Raw genomic sequence first — 22,027 nt, 5'->3', positions numbered from 1 at the left:
AGAAACATGCACTAATGATTTGCTGGCCCTCTAACCTAAGAACAATCAACAAGCAACACAGCAGCACAGGAAGAGAAGGGGAAGCACAGCGCTTCCAAGCAGTGCTCACCACCCAAGATGTGCATGACCGTGACATCAAAGTGGAAGAGTCTCACTGGGAAGAAAAACGGAGTCGGTGGAGGGGGATTTGGGAGAGGGATATAGGGGTCAGTGGAGGAGATTATGACCATGGCATAATGCTTATACTTATGGAAATTTTCAAAAAAAATTAATATATATGAACACAGAGGACCATGTTGGCATTACACCAGAAAATATGTTTCTAAGAAGGACAGTGTTCTAATTTTATAACCTTAAGAGTAAAATATCACAATGTATGTGGAACTTGTGGTCTTAAGGTTTTTTCCCTTTTTTGTTAAGCATTTTGCTGATGCAAACGGCTGTCATAAAAATATGAACACATTGCTTAACATTGCACGTCTCTCCATATAATTTGAGAAACAAGTTAGTCATATATATTTCATATTTTCATAAATAATCAGCCTCAAGAGGGAGATGATTTAAAAGATCCCTAAGCATCCAGAAGCCTCATGCTAGACCTCTCCACATCCTTTCATGGAAACAAAGGGGGGAAAAGAACAAATTAATTTTACTTTTAGCCCCATCAAAAGGTGTTTTTAAATCTGTCTTTCCAGCATGAAGTGAACTTGGTTTGTGCTCACTAGACAGGAGCTGCCCCCTCCTCTTGCCAGTCCCTTGCTTGTTCTAAAATGTCCTTAGGGTTGTTATAGAACCAGGAACTGTTTTTCTTTAATAATTTTTTAGATAAATGGTTCCAGTGGGTCCCAGTAGCATGCATCAGGAGGCCCAGATGATTGTGCAAAGTTATTTTTGTCACTGCTGTAAAATAAGTAAAGAAATAAATAAAATGAAAACAAGAAGGTGAAAGAAGCAGTGGTCAGAGCAATCTAGCAAAAACCAAGCTCCATCAAATGTGAAATATAAAATCAGTAGTGTCACCAGAGAAGCCCATCATGAAAACAACCTTTGCAGTCCTCCAAATAGGAACTCTCAAGACTGTCCTGTTATTTTAAGCACATACAGCAGAGGGCATTGTTTGGTCAAACATGAAATATCCATAGCTGAAAAGGAAGAAACAGAAAAATCTCTATTCCTCCACCTGCCCTACAAAAAAGAAAGAAAGAAAGAGAGAGAGAGAGGGAGAGAGAGAGAGAGAAAAAGAAAGAAAGAAAGAAGGAAAGAAAGAAAGAAAGAAAGAAAGAAAGAAAGAAAGAAAGAAAGAAAGAAAGAAAGGCAGGCATGCAAAAAGAACAAGAAAACAGTGACCATGTCTTTTAGTTGTTTTGTTGTCTCAGCTATTCCATTTAAGTGGGGAAGCCTCCAGCCCCAACAAGCAAAATAGAGAAGCCGATGAAACTCAGTGTAGGAGTGGAGCTGTAACAGGTGTTAGGGATCAGTTAGTGAGTGTCATCAAGTCTTCAAAAAGCAGTACATTTAGGGGGCTGCAGAGATGGCTTAGCAGTTAATCATTTGCCTGTGAAGCCTAACAATCCCGGTTTGAGGCTCAATTCCCCAGGTCCCACATTAACCAGAAGCACAAGGTAGTGCATGTGTCTGGTGAGCCCTCTCCCTCTCTCTCTTTCTCTCTGCCTCTTCCTATCTCTGTCTCTCACTCTCAAATAAGCAAAAATAATTTAAAAACTATTCATAAAAAGCAGTACATTCAGGACCTTGATTGTCTTACAACCTGCCTCTGACAGCATCAACCCTCTTTCATGCATTAACAAATATTTGGCTGGAGAGATGACTCAACAAGTGAGGTGCTTGCTCACAAATATTTGGTGTATATTATTTCCCAGAAAATCCACTGAATAAAGTAGATATGTCTTTACTTTGTGGAAATTAACATTCTACTGAGATTTGATATACAGTAAGAAAAAATAAAACTTGATTATACAAGAAAAGTACCCAATAGTAATAAATATTTTGAAGAAATAAGGACATTCCATGACAAAAGCAGGTTAAAGGAGTATTTGAAGACAAAACCAGTTCTACAGAAAATACATGAGAGGATCCTCCATGCTGAAGAAAAGGAAAAACACACATATAAGGAACCTGGAGAAAACAAGCAATACTCAAATACTATTTAGCACAAAAGAGCAAAGGTAGAACCAGAACCACACACACACACAAATTGGCAAACATAAATACACACCTTTCAATAATATCTCTTAATATCAACAGCCTCAATGCCCCAACCAAAAGACATAGGTTTGCAGACTGGGTAAAAAGCAGGATCCTATAATTGGTTGTCTCCAAGAAAATCACCTTTCTACCAAGGATAGACATTATCTTAGGGTGAAAGGTTGGAAAATGGTGCTTTAAGCAAATGGGCCTAGAAAACAAGCAGGGGTTGCTGTTCTAATAACTGAAAAAGTAGACTTCAGTCCAATGTTGGTCAAGAAAGATAAGGAAGGTCACTTTATATTGATTAAGGGCACACTCCAACAGGAGGACATTACAATCCTAAACATATATGCACCTAACATGGGGGCTCCCAAATTCATCAAACAAACACTATTAGAACTAAGGTCAGAGATAACACCAAACAGAGTGGTGGTGGGTGACTTTAACACCCCACTCTCATCAAATGACAGATCATCCCGGGAAAAAATAAACAGAGAGGCATCTGGACTAAATGAGGTCATAGAAGGAATGGACCTAACAGCTATATACAGGACATTTCATCCAAAGGCTGCAGAATATACATTCTTTTCAGCAGCACATGGAACATTCTCTAAAATAGACCATATATTAGGACACAAAGAAAATCTTAACAAACTCAGGAAAATTGAAATAATTCCTTGTATTCTATCTTACCACAATGGAACCAAACTACCAATCAATAGCAAGAAAGGCTATAGAGCATATACAAAATCATGGAAACTAAACAATACACTACTAAATGATGAATGGGTCAATGAAGAAATCAAGAAGGAAATTAAAAAACTTATAGAGTCAAAAGATAATGAGAACACAACATACCAAAATCTCTGGGACACAATGAAGGCAGTTCTAAGAGGTAAATTTATAGCATTAAGTGCCTATATTAAGAAATTAGAAAGGTCGCAAGTAAACGACCTAATGCTTCACCTTAAAGCCTTGGAAAAAGAAGGACATTTCAAACCAAAAATCAGTAGATGGGAAAAAAATATCAAAGATTAGGGCAGAAATTAATGAAATAGAAACAACAACAACAACAAAAAAAAAGTCCAAAGAATTAATGAAACAAAGAGTTGGTTCTTTGAAAGGATAAACAACATTGATAAACCCTTAGCAAATCTGACCAAAAGAAAGACAGAAGAAACACAAATTAATAAAATTACAGATCAAAAAAGTAACACCACAACAGATTCCAGAGAAATTTTAAAAAATCATAGGGACATAGTATAAAAGCATATACTCCACAAAGCATGAAAATCTGAAACAAATGGATGATTTCCTTGATTTATATGACCTACCTAAATTAAATCAAAATGAGATTAATCACTTAAATAGACCTATAACAAACATGGAGATCCAAACAGTTATCCATAATCTCCCAACTAAAAAAAGCCCAAGCATAGATGGATTCACTGCTGAATTTTAACAGACCTTTAAGGAAGAGCTAACACCATTGTTTCTTAAGCTTTTCCAGGAAAAAGAAAAAGAAGGAATTCTAGCAAACTCCTTCTTTAAGGCCAGCATCACTCCGATACCAAAACCAGGCAAAGATAGAACAAGAAAAGAAAATTACAGACCAATCTCCCTCATGAACATAGATGCAAAAATTGTCAACAAAATATTGGCAAACAGAATACAAGAATATACCAGAAAGATCATTCACCCTGACCAAGTAGGCTTTATCCCAGAGATGCAGGGATGGTTTAATATATGCAAATCTATAAATGTAATACATTATATAAATGGGTTGAAGGACAAAAATCACATGATCATCTCATTAGACGCAGAGAAAGCATTTGACAAAACCCAACATCAGAGTATCTACAAAGGTGTTCCTAGGGGTTGAGTTTCCCTGCTATGGGAGTATTCAAGTAGGCTGAGTGGAATAAAATACAGGTAGATTCTAAAATTTAACTAAACACTGTACACATTCAACCAAAAACAGCACTGAATATTTTGCAAGAGTAGTTATTATAACAACCAGATCCTCTAGCAACAAAGAGGTTAAGATTTCTGTTCTGTTGAGGGATCCAAGTCAGCTTGTGACCAAGTGAGACCCTTCCCTGGTGCAATCAATCCCAGTTACCTTTTTGGATGATTTTGGTTTCAGTAAAGTTGCTGGCTGGGTCATTGGGCTGCTGTTCTGATTTCTGGAGCTGGGCACTGGCTTTTCCTATGGGGCAAATTGAGCCTGGCAACTGTGGCCCTGCAGATCGGCACCCCCGCTGCTGGAACCACCACTGCTGCTAAAACTGCCACTGCTGGGTCTGTCACCTCTCCTGGGTCCACCGCTGCTGCAGCCACTGCTGCTGCTGCTTTAGCTGCCACTGCTGGATCCTCCACTGCTGCTGCTAGAACTGCGACTGCTGCCTGTGAAGCTGCTGCTGCTGCTGCTGCATCTGCTACTGCTGCTGCTACTGGATCTTCCTCTACTGGGGTCACTGCTGCTGGTGCTGGAGCCACTGCTGTTGCTGTGGGACTCTGTTCCTGCTTGGGTCCAGCTGTTCGCTCAAGTTGGTGTGGCCAGGTCCCGGGACCACTGCTCTGTTCGATGGAGCAGGCCACAGGCAGCAGGGGAGGGGAGGGAGTCGCAGCTGCTCTTGTTCTTCTACCTTGTGGTCTGCTCCTCTGTTGTTCATTGCCGCTCTCCCTTCACGTTTCTTGAGTTGCGAAGAGCGCTGGTGTAAGTGGAAGCTCCCCTCACCTGGCTTTTCCTGTGGCTGGAGCCGAGCCTGTCGGCTTTGGGGTGCACTGCCACCACTGTGGTCGGCCGACCTGCCGGGGCTGATTTGCCGGCTTGTGCGGGCTCTAGATCTCTTCTACTTCTCCATTGCTGTTTCGATTTCCTATACATCTCACTTTTTAGTAAAAGTGCATATTTTGCCGAGTTTTTTCGGCCATTTTCCCCACCAGGCTGCTTTGGCATGGTACCTAAGCCGCCATCTTAACCGGAAGTCTAGATTTGTTTTTAATGTTTTTGTATTCTTCACAGCATAGCATTATGTTGGGCTATAGCCAAATGGATTTTCTTTGTCTTCATTTTTAAATCTAATTCTTGTCCCTAATGATACTACAATGGCACCTCTTAAATGCTAAATAAACATTTTTTCTACAATAAGATGTGTCTACTTTTTAATATTTTATTTATTTGAAAGAAAAGACAGAAAGAGGGAGGGGAAAAGGGAGAGAGAACTGGTATGTCAGGGCCCCTAGCCATTGGAAACAAACTCGACACATGTGTCACCTTCTGCATCTGGTTTACATGAGTACTGGGGAATTGAACCTGCATCCCTAGGCTTTACAGGCAAGTACCTTAAGCACTAAGCAATCTTTCCAGCTGAAGACATGCCTTCTGAAAAATGAATATGCAGAAATGCTTTTTGTTGTTTTATTCCTTAGAAACCTCAGTTTCTGAAATCTAAAATATTTTTGACATTTGTAAATTCAGTGTACTTAACCAAGCTTCCACCTGTTGGCTTGACAGATTGAATCCCTGGTTATGGCTACTTAAATGCTGGAGCATTTCCATTACATTCACATTGAGGATGAGCCTTGGGCATAGTTATGAAAAAGGAATTTTCCTTGAAATGATGTAGAACTACCTACTCCTAAAGGAAGTGGGAAGGAAGCTCAACAAACTTTAAGACTGGATTTAAAATGGAAAAAAAATATAACTGTGCTGGAAAATATTTGCAAAAAAATGACTTGAAAAAGTGAGTTACCATTGATAACTGTTTATTTAAGTTCCTCCCTTTTATTTTCAGCATTCATTTCAACCCAAGGAAATAATGAGCTTCATTACCTGCTGGTCAGAAAAGGGTTTCCTGTTTCAGGCAATCCCTGAGTTACAATAATATAAGCTCTCTAAATTGTCCCATTGATTTGTCTTTTATTTGCTCATTCCTTGATGCAGAGGAAGAGAGAGAAAAAGGATAGATTTGGTTATACATATCCAGAAAATGAAAACAATCACTCTGATTCTGAATGTGTCACATACTTGAACAGTTCACAGAAAGAGCAGTTACCATTTTCATGAATTCAACTGCTTATCACAGACCTCTGTTATGTAAGGCTTATTTTTTTTTCCTTCCATTTTCCCTGTCTTGATGCATCTTATTCCTATTCACATTGTCCTTTTGTTTTTAATTTTTTTTTAATTTTTTCATTAATTAGTTTTGTATTCAGCAAATATAGTCAGTTTGGTACCATTACTAGGCTCATCCTTTTGTTTTTAAATTTACTAAAAGCACCTCTAAAAGTGTCCTATTCTCTCAGAATGTCCAAACACAAAATTATTATCTAGCTCTCCTGTTTTACTTAGGATTTGTAGAAAGAAAGCATTCATAATCTTTTCAGCTTATTCTTCCAAATTTTGTCATGTGCCCAGGATTAACTAGTTTTTGACAACAGTAGCTTTTCCAATGCTTGCTTAGATCAGAGCCCAGCAAATTACAATCACAAGTTAGCTTGTCACCTATTTTTAATTGCCGTGCTAGCTAATAATATGTTTGAATTTTTCAATGATCTACAAAAATAATATTTTTAATGTTCTCACAATAATCTAGAGAACACCTGTGTCCATTTAATCACACATTTCTGTAACTGCAATAATGGCAAAACTCATACAATAGTTGCCGAAAATATTTACTGTCTAATTATTTTCAGAAAGCTTTGCCTATGTGTAACTTGAAACAATTTCTATTCATCTGTTAATACAGTACATCCTTTCTCACAGGAAGATAAAATAGTGAGATTCTATCTTTTTTAATATAAATGTGTTTTCCAGTATACATTTGTTTTCAAAAAGTGCAAAGGATTAGGTAGTTGGGCAGGCAAGAACTGTAGGTGACAGATTTTGTTTGACTTTCAATGACAGTTGAAACAAATACCCCATTTGTCATGACAGAAAGCTGACACAAAGCATGTCTGACACAGCCTATTGTAAACATTGAGCTTCCTGCTATCATTAGGATGAGCCACCTTGAGACCATATCGGTGAATGATGTGATACACTTAGCTATAATTTTAGGAAGATTCTCCAGCAGGGGAACTTGATTAGGATTTTATAAGGCAAGGAAATAACAATACAGTGAGGTGAGGTGAAAGGATGGAGGAAGTGCAGAGCAAAAAAAAGAAAACAGAATTCTGCAGAAGCTTTCGGGGGTGGGGGAAACATTGGTGAATCTGGTATGTGCTTGGAACTCCATAGGTAGAGTGCTTGGCTGTGGATAGAACTTGGTAGGTTGAGTGTTTCGCTAACATGTGGGGAACCATAGTATCCACCCCTAGCATTGGGTAGACCTGTGGCACAGATCTACAATTCTTGTGAGGTGGAGATCAGAGGATCCTGGAAGTTCAAGGCCATTCATCTGCTACATAGAAAGTGAGGTCAGACAGGACTACATGAGACCCTGCTCCCTCTCCCCCAAAAAGTTGATATATGTCTGGGATTTCCTGTAAGATTCAATAAAATCATTACTGTGACAAGCCTCATGAGAAGTATGCGGTACTAATAACAATAACTAATAGCAGCAAAGTACTCATGAGGTATAGAAGAGAAGTGTCCTGGAGTCTGATGTGTTCTGGGAGAATAGTAGTCTTGGTATGTAAGGGATAGGGGAGAAGCGCTCTGGAGTGTGAGCGTGTGAGGGAGAGAGGAGAAGTGTTCTAGAGTCTGACTGTGGGGGAAGAGTTATGTAGTCTGAATGTGTAAGGGAGAAGAGAGAAGAGTTCTGGAGTCTGAATATGTGAAAATGAAGGCAGGAATGTTCTGGAATCTGTATGTGAGAGAAAGAAGGGAGGAGTGTTCTGTAGTCTCAGTGTTAAGGTTCAGTTGTGATGCTTCAGTGCACACAGACGCACCCATAAGCAAGGAAGGAAGGCTGGTCGTCACAGCTTAAATATCCTCTGGGACAAGGCTAAAGTAGATGGTTTAATTCCAAGCCCACACACATCCATTTGTCGGTAAATGTTGTTCAATGGCATCATAATGGAGAGTCCATACCTTTAAATTGATATCCTTTTGATGTGATAAAAATGTCTTATAAAATAGATGTTGAAGTATGGCTTCTGATGTAAATTTAGATTTCACAGCTTTTGTTGATAGTGGTTTATTTGATTCAGTGCAGTGCACCAAATGTTCTTGGCTGTGGGTTATAATTTACCTTGAACCAGCTATAATTCATAAATCATTACTTGTGACTGCATCATAGGAAAGCCTATTAATTGCAGCAACACAAAGACCTTGATGTAAGCAAAATCCAGAAAATGTAGCTGGGCTTGGGAATAGAGGACCAAGAGTTACATGAATCTTGTAAGTAATAGCATTATATCATATGTTCATGTTTTTGAATACTGTGTTCCTGGTCATGCCAGGATACTTACTATAAAACTAAATAAGAGGTATTTATTTAGCCATAAAGAATAGCAAATGCGATGCTGGAGAGATGGTTCAGTGGTTAAAGTTGCTTGCTTACATAACCAAGTTCGGTTCCCAAGCCACCCACATAAAGCTGAATGAGCATTCATATATAGTGGCAAGAGACTGGTACTGGCATACATGCACACACCCACACATACACACACACATGCACACAAATGTGCACATCAATGAAAAAGAAGAAAAGAAACAACAAAGCCTGGTTGTTTGTAGGATAGGTGAGTTGCAGATTATCATGTTAACAAAAGTATCACAATTTTTTTTATTATACATGAAATTATGTTTGATAAAAAAGTAATAGACATTAATGAAGAAAGTATATTTATGAAGAATAAATGGACCAATAGTTGGAGAAGAAAGAGTAATGGTTTGAGAATATGACTAAATTACTCTCTCTTTATATACATATATATTATTGTCCAAATAGAGGCACTATTGTTACTACCATCTTGTTACAACCAGCAGAAGTAACTGTATCGTGTCAGTCTGTAATATATGCTGAGAATGTAAATTCTATTGCTCATTAGGAACCAGCAGCTCCACCTGTATTATGTGACAGCCTCCATCAAGGGCCTTGGGTGGATGATAGTGTTTTATTCTTCTACAGAAGGGAAGGTGAAGTATAGTGGTGAAATTCATTTTCTAATTTTAACAGCAGAGTTTTGCAAGGGGGACATAGCTCAACATGAGAATTAAAATTTATTATGTCTTTTAGTTTAGCAAATACTGGCCTTACCAGACCTATCACTGACATTACTCCAGGTATTGGAATAGATAATATTTGATAATACTTTCCTTTTTGTTTCTTTTTTTCAGACTGTTTGAACTCCAGAAGGACCAACCCCAGATAAATTATGAATGTTGAACAAGATGACCTTATATCCACAGCAGATAATGATAGGCCCTAGGTTTAACAGGGCCCTATTTGACCCCCTGCTTGTGGTGCTGCTGGCTCTTCAGCTTCTGGTAGTGGCTGGCCTGGTGCGCGCACAGACCTGCCCATCCGTGTGCTCCTGCAGTAATCAGTTCAGCAAGGTGATCTGCGTCCGCAAGAACCTGAGGGAGGTCCCAGACGGCATCTCCACCAACACGCGGCTGCTCAACCTGCATGAGAACCAGATCCAGATCATCAAGGTGAACAGCTTCAAGCACTTGAGGCACCTGGAAATCCTCCAGCTGAGTCGGAACCATATCAGAACCATTGAAATTGGGGCCTTCAATGGTCTGGCGAACCTGAACACATTGGAACTCTTTGATAATCGGCTGACCACCATCCCTAATGGAGCTTTTGTGTATTTGTCTAAGCTGAAGGAGCTTTGGTTGCGAAACAACCCCATCGAAAGCATCCCTTCTTATGCTTTCAACAGAATCCCTTCTTTGCGCAGACTAGACTTAGGGGAACTGAAAAGGCTATCCTACATCTCAGAAGGTGCCTTTGAGGGTCTGTCCAACTTGAGGTATCTGAACCTGGCCATGTGCAACCTCCGTGAAATCCCTAACCTCACACCCCTTGTAAAACTAGATGAGCTGGACCTTTCTGGGAATCATCTGTCTGCCATCAGGCCCGGCTCTTTCCAAGGTTTGATGCATCTGCAGAAGCTGTGGATAATACAGTCCCAGATCCAGGTGATCGAGCGCAATGCCTTTGACACGCTGCAGTCTCTGGTGGAGATCAACCTGGCCCACAACAACCTAACGTTCCTGCCTCATGACCTCTTCACACCACTGCACCACCTGGAGAGAATTCACCTGCACCACAACCCCTGGAGCTGCAACTGCGACATCCTGTGGCTCAGCTGGTGGCTGCGGGACACAGCACCGTCTAACACAGCGTGTTGCGCACGCTGCCACTCGCCAGCCAGCCTGAAGGGCAGGTACATCGGGGAGCTGGACCAGAGCTTCTTCACGTGCTTCGCGCCAGTCATCGTGGAGCCACCTGCAGACCTCAATGTCACCGAGGGCATGGGCGCTGAGCTCCGCTGCCGGGCCGCCACCCCACTCACATCCGTGTCCTGGATCACACCCAGTGGCACCGTCATGACCCACGGGGCCTACAAGGTGCGCATCGCTGTGCTCAGCGACGGCACCCTAAACTTCACCAACGTCACTGTGCAGGACACCGGCATGTACACCTGCATGGTGAGCAACGCTGTGGGAAACACCACAGCGTCAGCCACACTGAATGTGACCGCGGCCTCCACCACCCCCTTCTCATACTTTTCCACGGTCACCGTGGAGACGATGGAACCTTCTCAGGATGAGGCAAGGACCACGGACCACAACGTGGGCCCCACTCCCGTGGTTGACTGGGAGACAACCAATGTCACCACATCTCTCATGCCCCAGAGCACAAGGTCCACAGAGAAAACATTCACTATCCCCGTGACTGACGTGAACAGTGGGATCCCAGGGATTGACGAGGTCATGAAAACAACCAAAATCATCATCGGGTGTTTTGTGGCCATCACACTCATGGCAGCGGTGATGCTTGTCATCTTCTACAAAATGAGGAAGCAGCACCACAGGCAAAGCCATCACGCCCCTGCCAGGACTGTGGAGATCATCAACGTGGACGATGACATTGCTGGGGATGCGCCCATGGAGAGCCACCTGCCCATGCCTGCCATCGAGCACGAGCACCTGAACCACTATAACTCTTACAAATCCCCTTTCAACCACACCACCACGGTCAACACAATAAACTCAATACACAGTTCAGTGCATGAACCATTATTGATCCGAATGAACTCAAAAGACAATGTCCAAGAGACTCAAATCTAAAACACTGGCAAAAAACAATCAATAAGACCATTTATTAAAAATGACATAAATGACTCGGCTAAATCTACTGTTTCAAAAAGTGTCTTTACAAAAAAAAAACAAAAAGAAAAGAAATTTATTTATTAAAAATTCTATTGTGATCTAAAGCAGACAAAATTATGTGTATTCCTCAGCACCTGTTTTTGCTGCACTTACTATTTCCCATATCTCTTCCTCCCCGCCTCCATCCGATTGCCATATTTTTCATAGATTACAATTCCCTAAAGAACTGGCCTAGGAAATTTTGTAAGAATTCTGTTACACTTTGAGATTTTTATGGTGAATTCTAGTGGTGAGATCCAGTCTTATTTTTCTCCTTCTCTTTCATTTTTGTTTTTTCTTCATGCCCTTATGAAGTAGTCCAATGGGGAATGCAATATTAGAAATAGATTTTTAAGAAAGAATGAGGAAAATGCAAGATCTTATATTTTTCATGTAATGACCTGTTCTGTGCTTATGAGGACCATTCTGTGGAGAAGAAAACCCAAGTGAGCAAACAGCAGATTAACTTACCTATGAGAATCTATAACACCCAGGACTTTTAAACAACTCTAGAATCAGAATTTGTAGTTCAAAAGCATAAAATAAGATTATAAATAAAATATTGTTGGTTTTTCTGTACCTGGGCACAACTCATTTGTAGTACGGCTCAAATATGAGAAAGATGAAGGTAATTGCATATCCTGCTTTCTAAGAAAGAAAATGCTACAGCATACTTTAGTGACAGCAGCTGCCTCTTGTCCCGGTTCATTAGTTTACTTAAGTTTCACGCCAGTGTTCAAGGATGCTGTGGTATTTTTATTTCTTCTTATGAGAACTGTCCCTTGTCGGATGTTCAGATTAAGATATGATTATTTTGTGAAGTTCATTGCATTCCACTTGAAAGAAAGTATCTGTGTAACTTATTTTCTGTCATCTAAATAATGAGATAGATAGAAATATTACTACAAAAAGAGGCAGCCTTCTAAATTATCTGCAGGTGAAATGTTTGGTTCTGAGTGTTGACAAATTCAAGTCAACTCTATAAAATCTATCAAAGATGAAATATATGTTAGATACTAGTTTGGGCATTGTGGCTGCACAGATGACAAGACTTGGTTCCCGCCCTTGAGTCACTTTCAGTTTATATGGAAAATAATTAAAGGAAGATTTTCAGTGTCTGAGGGTCAACTTTAATTTCACTGTTAAACACAAGGCAGTGTCCCAGGACCCTAAAGTTTCAAAATATCAGATTATGGCTGTTATAGAAAACTCTGGATTTGTGGTTCCATATATCTTTTGCTTCCACATATCTTTTGGGTAGAGTTGACATTCTCCTTTGACATACAGATTCCCCAGCTTTAAGGGAGTATGGATATGGAATTGCTGTGAAGAATGGGTGCATGTCTGGAGATAATAATTCTGAAAAAAAATAATAGTTCATTAAGAGCACTTTTCAAGGGGGCTGTGGAAATTTTAGTGAAGAAATCCAAACTAGATTCCAAATAAAAAACAAAACAAAACAAAAGCTTACTTGAGTGAATTAGCATTCTCCTGATATTTTAACACATTGTGTGTATGACTCCAAACTTTTTCTCTGTGAAGCAAAGTAAACACATACACACACACACACACACACACACACACACACACACACACACACGTGCATGCATACATACACACTTTAAAGGGCCTAGAATGCTGTCACCTCCTCCTTGATTGTAAAACAACAATTGACTAAACTGAAGAAAATCCAACTCCTGGTGGATGTACCATTTGGGCACTCATACACAGTCCTGCAGGCTGGACCTCATGGTAGGTATTGTAGTCTCCACGTGTGAAAAACCAATGACTAGCAAATTAGGTCAGAGAAATGGGAGGAAGGGATTACAAATGAATATAAGTGCAAAAGGTATTTTATTTTTAAATCATCCAATCTTTAGAATTTTTTCAGCTCCTACCTTCCTTTTCAGGACCATGATTGATACATACTTTTACCAGGGAGCAGAATCAAGAAAGTAGAAAACACATTGACAGGCATTTGTTGATTAATCATATATCCCAGTGTGTGTGTATGTGTGGGGAGGTTACAAACACCCTCCCACACACACAAACAGGTACTATGCAGATGCAATAACAAGGTAAAGTTGATACAAATAATAGTGCTAAAAATGAAGAAAAAAGTATCTTGCCTTTTCTACTTGGTTTGTGTTCAACAATATCTGGGACTGACTGAAATTTTCATTTTGAGTTTATAATTAATATAAAATTAAACACAGCATTATCTGTGACTGCAGGCTTGGCTAGTCAGGTAGAGAATTTCCACTAAATGTAATAAAAAATAAACTTGCATTAAGAAAAGCAAGGACATAATTTGTATTTAAATGACTCACAAAACCAGTGACATACAGTAGTCGATGTGTACACATGTAAGAAGCAAGATGTACTGGTAGTAGAATTAAACTAGCAAAACTGGTGCTATGCAGTAAATGTAAGCTCTCTTGACAGATCTTCCTTGCAAGTTCCTAGGTGAAAGATATTCTAGCAAAACTCATTTAAACGATACTTAACTGGATCCTAGACCTTCTCTGAGTGACTATATAATCTGTATTTTCCCATAAGCATTAGAAATGATTGCATCTGTTAGAGACCCACAGTGACTTAAATGACCTGCAGAGATCCTGTATAATTGATTACATATCTCAGATATCCTTACATCAAAACACAAGTTTATGTCTATTGCTTCTTTTATACCATGTAAAGCAACTAGCCAACAGCAAATAAAAATATTAGCTCAGTGTGTATGTGTGTGTGTGTGTGTGAGAGAGAGAGAGAGAGAGAGAGTATGTGTGTGTGTTTTAACTAATCATATACAGCTTGCTTAGGTAAACTGCAAAACCATTTTAGAAAAATTTTTTAACATGTTTTCTATTGGGAATTAAATCTTCATAGCTATGACCAGGTCTCAATTTCTTTACAACTTCACTTCCATTTCCCTTGGGAAAATGTTTGAAAAACTTGGTATAGATCACAAACATAAGCTTGTATAACTTTAGTAATTTTCTTTCATGGTTCACATAGTCTAGGATCAAATATCATTTCTGACATTTGACATAGGTCACTTGAACATGGAAGAGTGGTCAATAATGTTTAAGGAAAAATATGAGCCCATAATTACATGCAGCCTTATGACAAGAGAATCACAAATTAGAATGATATTTGAGGCCTGCATTCTATGAAATTATGAATGTAGATGCATTAGAAAATAATTTAACAATGGAAGGGCTATTACCCAGCAAAAAAAAAAAGCAATAAATCTGTTTTTAAAAAGAACTCACTGAAACATGAAAAACACGTTAAGTGAAGGTTGTAATTTTCAAAGGTAAATACTGACCTTAGTAGAAAAAACTCTGTAATCTGTTATTGGAGAAAAGCATTAAGATACCTAGGCAAATAGAAGAATTATATGAGCCCTTGCAGTAATAGTACTATAGAGCAATTGAGGTTTAAAGTGGTGCTTCCATTTGCTGATTTTACTTAACCTTTCTTGTTTTAATAAAAAAACTTGAAGATAAACACTGCAATTAAATATTCTTATGACATAACCTATGAATACCTTAGGTATGAGTCACACCCTTGTAGGAAACCAATATAATACTAAAGTCTCCTCTTAGATAAGCATTGTTGTACAACTACCTACATGTCATTGTATTTGTTTAGAAAGTGAGTTCTGTACAACAAAAAATAGTTCTATAATGTTGCCTTCCAAAAATCGAGTATGGCCTATTCTTTGTCTTTGTCTATTAAAATGAAATATAAAATGCTGCAAACCCTGCCCTCAATAGAAGCCAGCTGCAGCACTATTGTTTCCTGCCCATCAACACAAAGAGAAAGATGCATCTGCCACTATGAGAGTCAAAAGAGTTCTCTAAAATTAATACAATATACAGGCAATTAGGGTCCAAACTTACACAGCAAATGAAGCAAATGAAGAATTCTCACAACACATACCAGTCATGTCATGTTGATTTTTAAGTGCTCCCTATAAAGCTTCTGAGATATCAATGTTTTATTGTTATTTCAAAATTTATAAAATTATATAATTTTACAACAATCTGTAGAAGTAATAAAACTACTCCTGTTTGTTCTGTTGTATAGACTAAATGAAAACAAAAAGAAGCAGAGGCTACTACAAGAAAAACAACAAATGATGCTAATTTAATGAACATACATGACACTGGAAAATTTTGGCTTGTAAATGACATTGGAAACTTTGGCTTGTAAAATTCATCATATGCAGGAAATATGCTCAAGTGTACATTCTTGGCACAAAGTACCTAAAATGAAACCCTACCACATCTCAGATCATAAAATCTTACATTTCTCATTTTTCAATATTTTGTCTGATAAATTTTTCCTGGTTACAAATGCTTCTTTTTGTTATACAGTTAATACAGAATTGCTGAATTTTACCCATCCAAATAACAGCAATTGTTCCCTTAATAAATTGCCCCAGAATTAGTGAGTATGTTTTTTTTTTTTTCCTAATTTGATGGAAGGGAATATTCAATGTTATTTAAATAAGGGTTGAGTTCTTTGGTGAGAGAGAAATTCATTCTGATTTATGAACTGTAATTCTAAGAGCTTTCCACAGAATTCACCTCATTCTGCCTTTGCTTGGTGGCCTTGGTGAAAGCCAATATGGACATTCATGTTTTCTGTGTTGATATAACAGTAAGAATAATGAGTGACAATTAGTTAGTTTCCTGTCTCTTTACTTCTAAAACCCTTAGTTACCCATTAAAATAAAAAAAAAAAAAGAGCTTGGGAAAAGCACTTGCCTTGCAAGTGATAAGTGCTATAGTGCAGAGCCCCAGAACTCACACAACAAGCCAGATTCTTTGGGGGTGTATCTGTAATACCAGCACACACTATGGCAAGAAGTGAGGCAGACATATAAGTGTTGCTGGAATTTCAGGTGCCAGCTAGCCCAGAGAATGCTTTTGTGAAAATCAAGTTGCCCTGCCTCAAACAAGGTGGGACGTGAGGACAGACAGCCAGAGTTGCCTTCCGACAACTGCAGGTGTACCATGATATCAGCACATTGGCATTTATATGCACATGAACATGCCCACAGATGCCTTCCCAAATAAAGGATAATAAAGTGTAGTTCAGGAGCTGTTGTTTCAGCACAATTGGTAGTTCGTATATTATATTGCACAGTTCTCTAAAAAAATCACACAAAATGTCAATTCCACTGATTATAGTAAAATATACACAAATTAATTATGACACATTTTATGGTAAATAAGTTGCATAGTAATTGCTATACAATTTTAATCAAATAATTTGTAATAATAGGGACAGCTGAGCTTCTTTGTGTAGCAGACAGCTTCAGGTCCCTGAGATGAACATCCAGACCAGGCATAGTTATGGAGGAAGGGACTTATTAAAGCTTATAGATCTAGGGAATTTCCATAATGGCAGAAGAATCTGGCCTGCTTTCACAGGTCCAAGTAGAGAGAGAGAGAAGCCAAAAGCCACACAGCACACTTTAGGAACTCCAGCTAGGCATACTGTATATCTTTAGATTGGTATTTCAAACCCATCATCTCACTTTAAGATCCATTCATTGACACCTCCTCCAGCCCTGTGGCTGCAAATCCAAACTACAAACTAATAAAATACTGAGTATAATTCAGGCCATCTATTCAAACTATCTACCACACTTTACTAATAGAATAATTTTTAAAAACTAATCTTAACACAATTTTCAAAATTCCTCCAAGGCAAATGTTGAAATGGACTTTCATTCAGGTCCTATGGCTAGTCCCATTTAAAGAAGTTAAGTTTTAAAAAATGAGAGAGAGTAGTAATAAAATTCCTCTTTCCAGCAGCCTTCAAGCAATCTAACTCATCCTTAAAATGTTTCTTGGCATAAGTGGACTGTTTCAGAATGAACTTCACTTAATTCTGACTTTAAAATTGTCAAGTATCTATGTGCTTGTATCTGAAACACTGTCAAGACTCTTGCAAATTAGTCACTCTAAAGAATTAGCTGCAACATTTCTATACTCAATTGAATGTTTTCAATTCATATCCTTCCCTATGTGGAAGCATATTTAATTTACAATATCAATTTCTTATCACAGTTTCACATTCTATGAATAGTATAAATTCAGAATCAGTCATTACTGCTCACCATTTAATTATGTAATTTGGAGTTCAATCCTAAAACAATATTGGGGCAACACATGTAAATAAGCAACTGCATTCTATATGAATGATGTCTCTTTTAACTTCTACTTTTCATCCATTGAAAGATCTCTTATTATTTTATGAATAATATTACCACTATCTCCAAGAAGAATTTCAAAATATTGAGAAAAACTTAAAAGTTATATATTTATGTGCAAATAAACTGAAATCATTTTTATAAAAGACAAGGACACACACACACATATAATTCAGAAGAAAACTCCAAGCTAAAGAAATAAAAGCCTTATTTATTGCCCAATATACTTTAATTTTATTGACACTACTCAATGCTTGCAAATTTAATTTATAATTAATCCTAGATGGATTAAAAATTATTTGCATCTTATTTTATTAATCATAGTAATAGCTAATGATAACAAGCTTAAAATATATTAAAATACCCATAGTTAGATGAATGCCAGAAAAACATAAGCGGTCTCAGAAATTAACATAACACCGTTGACATTTAAGAGATAAGTCAAAAGTAAAAATGTTGTACTCTATAGAACAAAAAGAGCTTTCATTGCTTTCCTAATTAATTGAGCTTTGGAAGAAAGAGAAATTAATGTTCTAAATTTCATTGTCAAATTTTCCCTCACTAATGCATTTGCTGGTATGCTCGTTAATGAAGCTATAAACACACAATATAAAAGACGACAGGCTATGGCCAGGAGCTCATACCTACAGTACCAGTTATTCCATAGCTTGGGGTAGGAGGATGGTGAGTTCAAAGTCAGCTTAGAAATTATAGTAAAACATTGCCTCTTTTTATATGCACATATATGAAAGCCAAAAAAGAAAGAAAATAAGGGAAAACATTGGTCAAAAAAAAAGAAATGAATAGCAGAAATACCAAAAGATTGTTTTATATTTAAATAGATTTATACATATATGTATATATAGTGGAGATAAACTGGACAACTAATTCACTGTGAAGAACTATTTGAGGATGGATTAAACAGCATGAAGAAAGCAAGTCATGTCATTAGTGACAGGGCAACACATTAAACTTCTGTTCTGATTATTGAAAATTCCATTCCCAAAACTCTTCAGTTCACATCAATGATATTAGTTTGTCATTCTCATCAGTAATTCTTCTATTGACTCATTAATTCATATTATCATGGCTGTTGCATTGTTAGTGATGATGGGAGATAATATTGACCACTAGTAGTCAATAGCTAACACACTTATTCTAACCTGGGCAAGGTCAAGGCAGTGCCAAAGGCCTGGGATATCAAATTTCCTAGAGTGACTTTTAAATAGCACCCTATCCAATCTGACAGAAGTCCAGAAAGCACAACTTGACCTATAGGGGTGAAGTGGTGCCTGGGGTGTTGACAGTAATGGTATTATCATTCCATCAATCATCTCCAGTCCTTATGAAGCCCTTTTAGGTATGAAGGGATTGAGAATGTCCTCTCCACAGGAAATTCAGAAAGAAAAGCAATGGTGAAAGAAGAGGACTGAAGCTCCCAGATGGCTACAACAAACCTGTTTTGCCAATGACATCTATTAATCAGAATAGAAAATTGTTAACACTCTGCCTGAAACAGTTCTTGTTCTTCTAGGAAACAGATTTTTCTGTGGGGCCCAATTTGGTCACTGATGTCAGATTTATTCTTTCTTATTCCAGTAAGTTAAAACATTTGAAGCTCTGGCTTGGTCAATATGGCAATATTTGAATATTTTTTACATTGACTTTTATTGAATTTCACAGGATGATTTCACATGGAAGAAATGATGGATCAACTAACGTTCAGAGATGAAAATAAATAAAGCAACATTTTATCACAATTATTTATTGCTAAAGGATCATATTTCACTGTCTTTCCTTAAAATAGTTCCTTAACGTTTTATATAAAATCTTTTCATGAAGTCAATGAAATATTACAATAAATTCTTTTCAGAATACAACAGATTATTTAAAACAGTAAGCCATTTAAAAGGCAAATATTAAGCTGCAGAGTACATATGTTTAGCTGCCAGAAAATAGATATACGACATGCTCCTAAAAGCCATAGGAGGCTATATTTTAAAAATTAGGCGCTCAAGCAAGCATTATTGAATAAAATAGTATCTCATCCCAAACAACTTCTTGACAAATTGAAATCACTAAATGTCAATATTGGTTTTATTCTAGGAAAGTACTAATTTGGAGAATATTTTAAATCCAAGTAAAGATTCTCCCAGAAAAAAAATTAATACAGATGTGAGAAACACTTTGGTAATATCAGCAAGCATTGCAATAGAGTGGACAAGCTTTCCACATAAACACATGGTTGACAAAATTAAGAATGGGCCACTAATTGTAGACTTTGTAAAATTAAATGGAAGGCTACTTTAAAAATCTTCGAATTAAGGTCAAACCTCTTTATTCCTAAGTCCAATTATTCATACAGCACTTATTGAATGTTCCATGCCAACAGTGAAGATAACAGTTGGGAATGAAAATAGTGAGCACACAGTACTGCCTTCAGGGAGCTTCCAGTAGTCCATGGGGTATCTGGTAACCTGAGCACAAGAAATAGCACATGGGATGTACACTAATGGGAACTCACCAAAGCTGACTGAAGGAGAGAAACCTATGCATCTTATATCAGATGCTCTGCCTTAGCAGGAGAATCTTAAGTAGGTACGAGGAATGCCAAGGCTGCAGGCAGGATACACAGGAAAGCCGAGACAGAGACTGAGCAGAAAGAAACCTATTTAATAATTAAGGTCCCAGCAGTTGGGAGGTAGAGGTAGGAGGATCATTGAGTTCAAGGATACTTGAGACTACAAAGTTAACTCCAGGTCAGCCTGCGCAGGAGTGAGACACTACCTCGAAAAAAAAAAAATGAAAACAAGCAAACAAACAAACAACATGCGGTAAGAATGAAGCAGGCTGTGTTGAAGGTGTACATCTAAAGCAGGAAGACATCATGATACTGTGCCATAGGCTGTTTTGTTCCAGGATGACAAAAGGAGAGGGATTCAGAATTCTGCTATTAACTAACCAGCAGCAACACAGGAGCAGGGATATAGGAAGCTATTTGTAGTACTAGAGTGATTGATAAGTACAGTGTCAAAGGGACTAAGAAGGAAAAGTGACTGCTACATTTTTGTTATATGGAGCTTGAATACATATGTGAGTTTCTCGTAGAGATGTAAAACAAAAAACTTTTTTGAGCTAAGATTATTTTGTATTTGCAACATAAACTTTGAAAACAAAACTCAGAATGGGTAGAACCACCCAATACAAGAATTTAATGGGTAAAGGATAGAACTATGAAAAATAAAGGCATTTGATAGATATGGAGAGAAACAGAAAACCAAAACTCAAAAATACAGGAAAGATAGTGGCACCTTTACTAGCGGGAGGTATTTTGCTATAACATGGTTTAATCATTTTATTAATTATTAATAGCAAATCGAGATTTTATCACTACTAGTGATGGTACTTTTAAAGTTATTTGTTTATTTATTTTTTATTCATTCCTTTATTTATTTATCAGAGAAAGAGGGAGAGAGAGAGTAAGAGAATGAGCACTCCAAGGTCCCCAGCCACAACAAATGAACTCCAGATGTGTACACTCCCTTGTGCATCTGGCTAATGTGGGCCCTGGAGAATCTAACAGAGGTCCTTTGGCTTTGCAGGGAAACGCCTTAACTGCTAAGCCATCCCTCCAGCCCAAGTTATGGTGTTTTGAAATAGGAAATCAAAGCTATATAGGGTTATAATTATTAAAAGGAGTCTCAAACTCAAAAAGGGAAATCAAATGACATTGATACTCTTTTTAATTAGTAGTGATAACTATTGAAAAATAATTTTTTTAAAAAAGTAAAATTGGACTGTTAGTAAAATTGGACTGTGAGGTTCCTGGATTTCTGGAAAGTCCAGGATAGTGGTGACTGATGACTAGTAGAACCAAGCAAGGGAACAAGGGACAGCCCCCCAGAGGCCTTACTCTGAAAGAGACAGAGAACATGGAAAAGAGCAAATGAATCAAAATTCATACAAGAGCAATTAAATTCTGTGGAGAAAATGAAAATCAGTGAATTTGTCATAAATCCCAAACCAAATAGGCCTGAACAAATTATATAAAATCACCATAGCTCCTTTTTAAAATATTACCTCTACTTTCTGATATGTCTTTCCCATGTGACCCACACTAAGTGGGAGATGAATTTCCTAAAGAACCCAGGGCTCATTCTCTGTAACCAGAACAGTGTATAGATGACAATGGCTTAAAAGAACTTTGGTAAGTTTCATGAATAGGTACTTAATTCATTTTAGGAGGTTCT

General features: G+C 37.8%; 1 protein-coding gene across 7 annotated transcripts in view; it reads left to right on the top strand.

The window, feature by feature from the left end:
• Window positions 1-12,124, top strand: part of Lrrc4c (leucine rich repeat containing 4C) — a 1,536,732-nt gene extending 1,524,608 nt beyond the window's left edge. For all 7 annotated transcript variants that reach the window (XM_045159294.1, XM_045159290.1, XM_045159292.1 and 4 more), the window contains one exon: window positions 9,500-12,124. In XM_045159294.1, the coding sequence (XP_045015229.1) occupies window positions 9,542-11,464 (1,923 nt within the window). In that variant the 5' untranslated portion in view covers window positions 9,500-9,541 and the 3' untranslated portion in view covers window positions 11,465-12,124. The remainder of the gene's footprint in view (window positions 1-9,499) is intronic.
• Window positions 12,125-22,027: the final 9,903 nt, after the last annotated feature.

The sequence above is a fragment of the Jaculus jaculus genome, chromosome 9, assembly GCF_020740685.1.
Source record: "Jaculus jaculus isolate mJacJac1 chromosome 9, mJacJac1.mat.Y.cur, whole genome shotgun sequence".
Lineage (NCBI taxonomy): Eukaryota > Metazoa > Chordata > Mammalia > Rodentia > Dipodidae > Jaculus > Jaculus jaculus.
Note: the sequence above shows the minus strand (reverse complement) of the source record. Positions and strands in the feature narration are given on the sequence as shown.